At 34.2% G+C, this 9976-nt stretch overlaps 2 protein-coding genes across 6 annotated transcripts in view; both read right to left on the bottom strand.

Moving 5' to 3' along the window:
- LOC108757062 overlaps positions 1-1540 on the bottom strand; it is an 11910-nt gene extending 10370 nt beyond the window's left edge. The window contains exons 1-2 of one of the 4 annotated variants that reach the window (XM_018501362.1): positions 1086-1540; positions 584-627 (exon numbers count right to left, since the gene is read on the bottom strand). In XM_018501362.1, coding sequence (XP_018356864.1) covers positions 584-627; positions 1086-1182 — 141 coding nt within the window. In that variant the 5' untranslated portion in view covers positions 1183-1540. Of the gene's footprint in view, positions 1-583; positions 806-1085 lie in introns of all 4 variants that reach the window. The other 3 variants (XM_018501363.1, XM_018501364.1, XM_018501365.1) reach the window with 3 other exon arrangements.
- A 1321-nt stretch (positions 1541-2861) lies between these two features.
- On the bottom strand, positions 2862-9614 carry LOC108757052 (ribosomal protein S6 kinase beta-1-like). 2 transcript variants are annotated; one of them, XM_018501341.1, is made up of 12 exons: positions 9244-9614; positions 9071-9108; positions 8560-8737; positions 7855-7938; positions 7497-7630; positions 7361-7423; positions 7096-7224; positions 6927-7017; positions 6658-6774; positions 6324-6563; positions 5717-5892; positions 2862-4026 (listed from the first exon to the last, which is right to left on the bottom strand). In XM_018501341.1, exons 1-12 carry the CDS (start codon positions 9331-9333, stop codon positions 4017-4019), a joined length of 1350 nt encoding a protein of 449 aa, XP_018356843.1. In that variant the 5' UTR covers positions 9334-9614; the 3' UTR covers positions 2862-4016. The 2 variants fall into 2 exon arrangements, with proteins under 2 accessions (XP_018356843.1, XP_018356842.1); XM_018501340.1 differs by lacking the exon at positions 2862-4026 and adding an exon at positions 5272-5608.
- Between the last annotated feature and the right edge of the window lie 362 nt (positions 9615-9976).

The following is a 9976-nucleotide window of genomic DNA, read 5'->3' as shown; positions in this document are numbered from 1 at the left end:
AAGAAAACGTTACATATAAATAACATATTATTTACGATTGTAAATATTATATATCAAACGTAATATAAATTAAGAAAAAAATATATTTCAATTGCTTTTTTATATTCTTTGCACTTTTACAACAGTCATTTAATAAGAATAACACAACATAAAGTATTAATTTTATTAAATTTTCCTCTTTAGTGAAAATGATAACGAATTAAGGCATTAATAAAAATTACAAAAATCTCATCTTCAGAAATAAAGATGATTACGAAAATATGATAACTATGTTTTGCAAATGTTTACCATGTGATGTCATAATTTGTCGCTTTCATAATTTTTATTCGTCGCGAACTACATTCCCCTGAATGGATCCATTGTTTATTCACATGTCTGGCATCGAAGTTCTATTCATCTCGTTTCGCATTCGAGCAGGAACAATGATTATAAAAATATGATGAATTCGGGGAAATCCCTAATCTCGCTGTCAATAATACACTGATATTAAAAACAAAAAAAACGCATCAACAGGTTTGAAAAGTATTCAAAGTTGAGAGTCTACTCACTATAAAATTAACATAATAATGGCTGAAGGCCTCACCTTCGTCAGCGCTCCATCCGCACGAGTTGCTCGCACCATTCTCGCTGTTTATTTATTATCAAACATTCAATGAAAATCGATGTTAGTGCCGTGTCAGGATTATCTTCACAGTATATTTATTACATTTCACGCAACTCGACAAACAATCGCGAGTTTCTCCTTTTTAATCGTCTTCCGACGAGAATTTCAATCGTTGATGAACAAAAAACTCTCGATAAATTTCTGATGTCCGATTCCATCGATATAAAATTAACTTTAATCTTAGTTTGATTTACTCTTTATCTTTTTCTATTTTTAACGACCATTTTTACCAATGTAGTTTAATTATAATTTCGGTTCAACTAATTTAACTCTTCATCTTTTTCTATTCCTAAATAAGAGAAAAAAAAAAAAATGAAATGTTGAACCGATATTAAAATTGATCTACATTAGTAGAAACGGACATTAGAAACACAAATATTCTATAAACAGTAAATTAAACCGAGAATGAAGTTAATCTTACATTGATGAAACCGGGCCTGAGTCGCGCTTACTTCAAAACGATGCCCTTTGCCGCCGCGTATTGCCGAATTTTTCGTAGCACTTTGATCGGAACTCATTAGAAATATTTAAAACAATCATAAAATGCTGAATACCTATCATGAAACGTTCACGATCACGTCACTCCCGGCGCGACTCGATTTCTAAACGCGATCGACGGCGCTCGTCGTCTACGCCTCGCTCGATCCAGCCAATCGATCATCCGAATGCAGTCGTATCGCGTCACTCGTTGAAGCTATAGATATCGTTTCTCAATTATTACCACGATGATTCACCTCGTGCTGGATAACGGGCGCTATTAGTACCTTTTCGGAGTTTCCTCTCGCGCGTTGAAATCACCGAGAATTGTTATTCCAAGAGATTTCCGGAAGAGAACCGGACGCGAGAGCTACAACGCGGTACCGATGCTGTCACGCCGATGACTGGAAATATACACGGCGTGCACACACCTAATGTTACTTAATACGCGATTTGCGTAGTACGCGGCCACGCACCGCCTCCGTACACCTGCCGACGCGGATCACCGACGGAAAGGAAAAAAAAAAAAGAAAAAAAATAAATAAAAGTTTTATCGCGCCCGGATCAGAACGGCGCGGCTGAAGGAGCGCGCCGTTTATATCGGTCATTTATCCGCGTATGTAAATTCGCCGCAGATCCGCATGACCCATGCATTTATCTCAATTTAAATTGTAATTAACTTTGAAGAAATTGCATTGCGCTTTAATTACCGCGCTAACTCCTTACAGCCCTTTTTTGTACAATCTTTTGATTTATTTTTTTTCTTTTTAAGAATACAGAAATCCGGGTTGTTTTATTTTTATTGTATCTCTTTTCATACTTATCTCAATTTACACACAATTAATTTATATGCATCTTTTTTTTTTACTTTACTAAGCTTTTTAATAAGCTTATATGTGGATAAACGAGATATGTGGTAATAACGTATGTAAATATATGAATGACACTAATTAATATTAATTGGTATGTATATACAAAAAAAAAAACAAAGAATACTTTTTAATTTGTAGTATTATATAACAAATGTTATAATTTATAATAATGAAAATATTTAGGAAGTAATTAATAGATTGGGTCTAACAAATATCTTTCTTCTCCCTTTACTTTTTAAAATTTATTTCTGTGTACTAAGAATCTAAGAATTGCATTGTGCGTCAATGGTAAATATAACAATGGTCCGTAAAATTAAAAATTCTGGAAATTGTAAGTTGCAAAAGATTTCCTCTCTAATCTCTAGAGTAGTCTAGAGAATAGCGATCACCTGGAGATCACCTGGAGTGAGTTTTAGCCTAGCAGCGAGAAAATAAAATTCAGCCATGATAATGTTAAATCAGAGCGAAGTGATAGTTTTATACCCAATTTATTGTACATAACACTGAAATAAGTAAAATGATACACATGACAAAGACATGTCACACACCCACACGTCGCACACACGCACATTTATGCTCGCACATACACACATCCTCGGAAATCGTTGCTTATTTATTTATGGATACGATTTATAGAGGCTTACAAATCATAAAGCAGTGATAAGGTAACCCTAATCTTAAATGGAAGCATAAATCATTTATCACTTTTCCGTCTAATGGCTAGACTTCGTTACATATCGTTCGATGATATTTTCCATCCCTTAAATGTCTAATGCATTTCGTGTTATACAAATAAATATGTATGGTTTTTTATATGCTAGAAAATTATAAACTAAATCGCTGATTATTTAATTTTTGTCTTATCAAAATAGAACTAGAATCGAATCGTCAAATCGATTCGCTTAACGAACGGCAGATATGTCAGTTCTCGTTGTATACTATTCGAATATCTTTTTGTTCGCGCGCATGCGAACATCCGACAATGATATCCGAAGTGCACAGATTCCTGGCACTCTTGCGTGAGAACTGACGGTAAGACGGAAGTTATACTTATTGCCAAAAAAATCTTATAACTACAATATAATTTGATTAAGATTGAACTTAACTAACATATTAGAAATGAGCACGAGACCATCGCATGACGCGGTATATATAAAACATTTGTCTAATTATTTAAACAATCATTAAAACAATAATAAAAACAGCTAATTCCTCCTAAAAGTAAAAATCAAAATAAACCGCATCAGCACCAATGTTTCCTTGAGAGCGCGTCGATTTAATTTGGAGAATTAATCTACTAAAACTCTCTCGTGCTCGCGAGACGCACTCTCGGTCTCTCACTTGCAAAAATGCCCTGATTTCATAAACAAGACTCATAACATGGAATCCCGCGGAAGTAACAACGCGTGCGTTGTGTGAGGCAGTGATGTCAAGTAGCGTTTCCGCATAATTCTGGCATGCTTTAATTTAAAGCGAATCTTAGGTAACAGTTATATAGTTTATACAGCAGTTTTGGTATCTATCAAAATCTGACAGTGGGTAATTCAGGACACATAATTGGTATCTCTCTTATAAATTTCAGTATGTCGTCGAGTAATATATATCTTCGAACAGCGTCTTGACAACTCTGTAGGCACATTCCTGCTTTAAAGTCGAAAATACATGTGTTCAGATACGTACTGAAAAACCGATTAGAAATTCTCATTGTCTCTGAATACACATTTCTCTTAAATACAGCTGTGAGTATATAACGTGATTTTATAAGATATATACGTACTTATTTATGTAGTCGAAATGCAACTTGCTTGCAAGAGAACGTTTCCATGTATGGACAAAAAATATCTGAGAGAAAGAGTGTCGAGCAATATTACATTTCGACTATCCGGTTATCTGTTATAAATAATTAAAAGATATTTGCTTGCTAGCATGGCCTACTGAACACTTGGGTAGTTTGGAGCTTTCGTGAGTGATTTACAATCACTCTTGCTTATGTCTATTTTTTCCTACTGCGTTCTGTAAGTAAAATCAATATTATCTATATGTATTTACATAAATGATACATTAATGCATGTAACGTAAGGAACAAGTATAGAATACTCATTCGGATGGAAAGTCCATGTTTTGCAGTAACATTGTTACCATGGTAACTTGTTCTCATCTTGTACTATTTTGACTTTTCATTGATTCAATATATATAACGTAAACAATATCTTTCGCAAGAAGACATTAGATTTGTACCTCAAAGAGTTGCATTTATCGTTTTGATAACATGAACGTATAGTAAAGGATACAATGTATCAGTTAAAAAACAAAGCCATCCAAAAAATATTCATTTAAATATAAACTCAACTACGTAGGCATTCATCTCTTTCAATAGATCTAACATCAATACCTTACAATAAGAACAACCTGTGACCTGGAGTTAAAAATACATTCAGGATATAAGTCCGCATTTGCAATTGTAATATTTCATGCCTTCCGCTTTCAAGTTACTGAATAACAATGGTTATTCTCATTCTAAAATACTGATACACGTGATTATTTAACAAAATGTTCTTTCATTCCGGACAATATAAACTATATTGTAATCGAATTTGCAATATATAGGAACTTTCATTGTGTAAATGCAATTCCATTGTAGTGTTATATACTCCATCCCTACAATCATTTTACTTAGGCAAACTATTTCTTACATTATTGCCATGGAAACGTTATTACTGCTGAAAATATTTTCTCCTAACAATATATACGGTATATACGGTATATATGGAACGAACTTTAAGCAGCGGAGCGGTTGTGGTAGCATTTCTCGAAACTTTTCTTATTAAGAAAGTAATTAATGATAATCAGTAAATATTGATAGATTTCCCAGATATAAAATAAGCTTATATTATTAGAGACGTATGTATAAATCTTCAGATGTAAAAATATTATCAAGAGAAATCCTGTGTTTAGCTTCTATTATATAATATAGAACAAGTTCCTCAAGATTCAAGTATTTAATTTGGATATTTCCAAAATTTTCAAAGCTTATCTTTAGCTACACCACAGTACAAATTATGCTCTTGTCATATAAATAAAGAATAACACGATTGCTGCATCTCAATAAAAATTCAGATTGAAGATTTTAAAACTGATAGAAATTTTATAAAAATTGATACATGAATAATCCCTCAATGTAAAAAATATATTTTTCAATAAATCTGTAGCTAATTGAAGCAATCTATAATAACTAGTTGAGAAATGTACTTTCTTATGGATTATATTTAATCTATCGATATTAAAAAATGCTACTGTATGTGCTACCAAATACCTGCCACGTCGCTGTTAAATCATAATCTATTAATTGATATTTTTATGCACAATATATAGATATAAAAAAGATTTGCTAAATGTAACTGCTGGATATCCAATGTAATAATATGGATACTGTATCCATTCCCTAACTATTCCCTCTAAATTATAAAACCCCTCCCTGAGGATCATGAATATCCAGCAGTTGGGCAAAAATGCTATCTACTAGTCTAATAGTAATGGTTAGCCTATTTCAATCATCTCTGCATCTTCCACGTTGTTGTGACCAACTACATTGTACCTAGAAAATTATCGTCATCCTCTTTTTAACTCGATAATTTTATAACATAAAATCATCACTATAAAAGAATTAATTTAAAAACAGAATTTGTAACTTTTTTATTCTTACGTGTGATTTGGTAAATGGGTATTGTGAAAATGAAGATGCGTTGTCCGAGGTGAAAAACCGCGAGTTGCTTTGCGAGGACTTCTAGCTTTTATGACTCGTGGTGATGACATGGTACTTAAATAGGATTGTTGAAGAAATAAATCTTCCATTATACTTGGAGCTACATATGTAAATCCCTGAAGAAAGTTATATTATTAAGAAATGTTATCAGACACATCATGACTTATTAACACACTTGCCTGTTTCAATTAATTTATTAACTTTAAATATTTTTCTACTTCTAAGAATTAGAGAAAGATAAAGAGTAAGTTGAATCAAAATTTGAGTTAATCCACTTTGGTGAAAACGAGTATTAGACACATATATGTATAGCGATTTTGTCAAGTCCTACGAGAAAAATATACTTTCTCTCTGTATACATATACTATTTCGCTTTACAATCTTAAAGCCATAAAATAAGACAGTATAAGTTAAAATGAGTATATGTATATATATATAGAGAAGTATACATAACTTTCTCATAAGACTTTGGCAAAATCACTTGTAGACATTTTTTGTTATAAAATGTTTATGTCCCTAGACATACAAATTAAGAAACTAAACTCACCTGAAATAGCCCATCAGCTGACTCGCTCAAAGTGTAATCTACTGGAGAGTCTATTGGTGCTGAAGTAGTAAATTTCTTATCAAACTGTGATACATCTTCTTTGCTAGACAATTTTGGTCTAAAAGGAGGTTTTAACTGTCGAGATATAACGTCGCTCCAATTGATATGTTTGAAGAATTTGTGTGCCTTTACTTCTTCACCATCCGACTGAGCTGATCCCAATCTTTGCGCAACTTGTCTCTATACAGAAAATTACTTTTGTTATAATAAATTTTTCTCAAAATAACATCGCTTTTAAGAATATTATCGGTAAGATTAATTTATGAACACTAACCTTCAATAATTTTCGAATAAGATCTTTAGCATCGGCAGTTAAATATGCTGGGAGAGATAATTTGCCACGTAGAATTCTGTCGATAGTTCTCTTCCTGCTATTTGAGCTAAATGGTGGCTAAAAATTTAGCAAATAGTAATATAAATTAATATATGCATTTAACAGATTGAAGAATTGAAGGACTCTTCCTATTAATATACGCATTTTTTGAGCTCATATGACGTATTACAAACAGTACGATACAGTTCATATGTAATGACAATACATACTGCTCCTGTAAGCATGTCATACGTCAAACTTCCTAGACTCCACCAATCTACTGCTTTCCCGTGTCCACTTCTCGTTAAAATCTCAGGTGCCCTTTAATAAAATAGTACAACAATCAGTACAAATTATAATTATAAAATTTCTTAGCAATATATATTCTATGATATTTACATATATTCGATAGTTCCGCAAAATGTATGCGTAAGAGCACCTTCTTGTATATGCTCTTTACATAATCCAAAATCAGTTAACTTAATATGCCCATCTGCATCCAATAAAATATTTTCTGGTTTCAAATCTCTGAAATAATTCATTACAAGCGTCATAAACTAAATGCCGCATACAAACAAAACGTTTAATATATATCAATTAAATTGAAGCCTTAAATTATATTTTAATTCTTGATGTAGAGAACTTATAAAGAAAAATATAATACCTGTATATAATTCCTTGCAAGTGAAGATGTTGTAGAGCTAATGTAATTTCGCATAAATAAAAACTGCAAAACAAATAACATGATATAAAATGCTTTGAAAAATATAATTGAAGATATTTTCATGATTCTCACTCACCGCGCAGTATCTTCCATGAAAATTCCTTCATCATTTAAATGATGGAACAATTCACCACCGCACATATATTCCAATATCAAATATAATTTATGACCAGTTTGGAAGGCATACTTGAGATCTACGATAAAAGGATGCTGCCAGATGCAAGCATAAATAAATGAATTGATCACATATCTTGTTCAAAATATGGTATAGATAGAAGAAAATAAAGCGTTAGTTTTTATTGAAACATGTTAAAAAATTGGGAATTATAAGTATCTTTTTTATACGTACTATTAAGATTATATACGTATATATATTAACCATTTATTGAATTCGAATTACTGCAAATTTTTTAGCGTATACAAATATAACTAACCTTTATGGATTCCAAGATGTTTCTTTCAGCTCTAGTGTGAGCTGTATCTTTTTGATTTCTTACAATCAAAGCCTTGCGCAATACCTGTTTCGAACAAGACAAAAGAATATGTTGAATGATTGAAGAAAAGAGTGTTACAAATAAAAACATTTGTCAGCAGAGGATAATATAAAAATAGATACTGATTAAAGAATTTATAATTACCATTCTAGAGATAAAACTGCAAAAACTAATTACTTTCAGTTCACAATAATTGAAGTAAAATTATTAGCAAATAACAAGATAATTAAAATAAACTCATGTAGATTGCTTGTTGACAAAACTAGTGTAATTTTTTTATCACAAAATATTTATTGATCAAGAAAAAGATGAAATGCAAATCAAATAATAAAGGAAGACCAAATAATATGGACCAGGCTAAATTTTGATATCTATACTTGATATATATTTATAAAAATTTGAAATATAATTAAAGTAGCATATTGTTTATTATAGAAAACGCAATCATAAACAATGAAATGCAAAGCATAGCATAATTTGTGCACGTTAGTACGTAAATAGTGAGATAACATTCTTGGATTACTGTAATCATTCTTCATCGAAAGTATTTTTCACACACTGCTCATTTGGCAAAACATGACACATTAACATAAAAAAATTACTTAACAAATTTACGCAATAATTGTGTTACAAGGATTTCGATACCTTCATAGCGAAGATCGTGCCAGTGTCGTTTCCCGTTATTTTGCGCACTTGAAACACCTTGCCATAGCCGCCTTTTCCAATAACTTTGCACAATTCGAAGTCCTGCGGTCCGACCTTCTCATGCGTGTGATTAACATTATGCTCCGAGATCGCCACCGTCTCCACCACGTCAGACGAGCTGGAAGCGATAAACAAAAAGAATTTAATAATTTCTAAGCGTTGACGAGAAGGGTGACAAGATAGGGTAACCAACCGTCCTACATTTTGTAGGACATCTCGATTTTCAGGTCTCTACAGAAGCGTCTTCGAAAAAACGCCATTTATCCTGATTTATCACATAACGTAAATTAACATGAAATTCACTAGTACATTTAAATAATGGAGATCCAGAGTTATTCCGATATTTTAAAGTTGATATCCCGAAATTGGCTGATCAAGAATTGAAATACCAAGCGGGCGGACGTGCGTGGCACGACCGGAACACGCAAAGGCCCTATCAGGTCCTACTCACCTTACGATCTCATGCTCGTTCAGCGTGACGCATTCCTCCTGCGAAAAGGAAAACAGATACGGTCTGTTAGAATGACGGTTGACACGGTACACGTGCCGCTGTCGCGGGCGGAGGTATCGGGATTCCCATTCCCGTTCGGGAGATAAAGGAGGGCGGGAAAGGGCCTTAATTACCGCGTCGATCTCGATGATGTCGTCGTCCTCCGACTCGTCCCTGTGCGGCAATCCTGCATCCTGCAGCTCGATATCGAATATCGCGGACATCGTGGTCGCCTGCAATCGCGTCGCTGTTCACTTACACGAACTGGGGAGATGGGTGATTCAGGCGCGCCGGATCCACTCTCGCGTCTCTTCTTGCGCGGGATGTCAACACATAGAATCTGGCAGTCCTGGCACGCCGTACGCGAAAACAGCAGGCCGCCCAGCAGGCACGAGCGGGGTACGCGGAGTAGCACGACGTTCAAGACTCGGTCGCCGTCGCAGATGGTCGTGGAGTGACGACGAGCGATGACGGGAACTCGATTCGTGGAACGAACCGAATCACTCCTATCGCAACCACGCCGACTGCCCGCGGAGAGGGGCACCGTAAACTTCTCAGCCAATCGCCTCGCGCGTCGCTGCTCCCACGCACCAACCATGAAACTTCCACGCGGCGGATTTGAATCGAGCATTCGAACGTTTGAAATCTAATTCCAGGAAGTCAATTTTGGCTACTTTCCGTTTGAACAATGATTGCACCAACGTTATTTTATCTTTAAGGCTTAAAACTTTCTTCTTCTTCTTCTTCTTCTCCTTTCTCTCTCTCTCTCTCCTCTCTCTCTCCCTCTCCTTTCTCTCTCTCTCTCTCAGATTTAGAGAGAGAGAAAGGAGAAAGAGAGAGAAAGGAGAGAGAGAGAGAGAGAGAGAG

The sequence above is a fragment of the Trachymyrmex septentrionalis genome, unplaced genomic scaffold (genome assembly GCF_001594115.1).
Source record: "Trachymyrmex septentrionalis isolate Tsep2-gDNA-1 unplaced genomic scaffold, Tsep1.0 scaffold131, whole genome shotgun sequence".
In the NCBI taxonomy this organism is placed as follows: Eukaryota; Metazoa; Arthropoda; class Insecta; order Hymenoptera; family Formicidae; genus Trachymyrmex; species Trachymyrmex septentrionalis.
Note: the sequence above shows the minus strand (reverse complement) of the source record. Positions and strands in the feature narration are given on the sequence as shown.

Excerpts from the sequence above, each read along its gene's own strand:
- LOC108757052 (XM_018501340.1), bottom strand. The coding sequence starts at position 9,333 with ATGTCCGCGATATTCGATATCGAGCTGCAGGATGCAGGATTGCCGCAC. Across the intron at positions 6,564-6,657 it reads TTATTCGAAAATTATTGAAG|AGACAAGTTGCGCAAAGATT; the intron begins GTTAGTGTTCAT and ends TTTTCTGTATAG. Across the intron at positions 5,893-6,323 it reads CAGCTGATGGGCTATTTCAG|GGATTTACATATGTAGCTCC; the intron begins GTGAGTTTAGTT and ends AACTTTCTTCAG.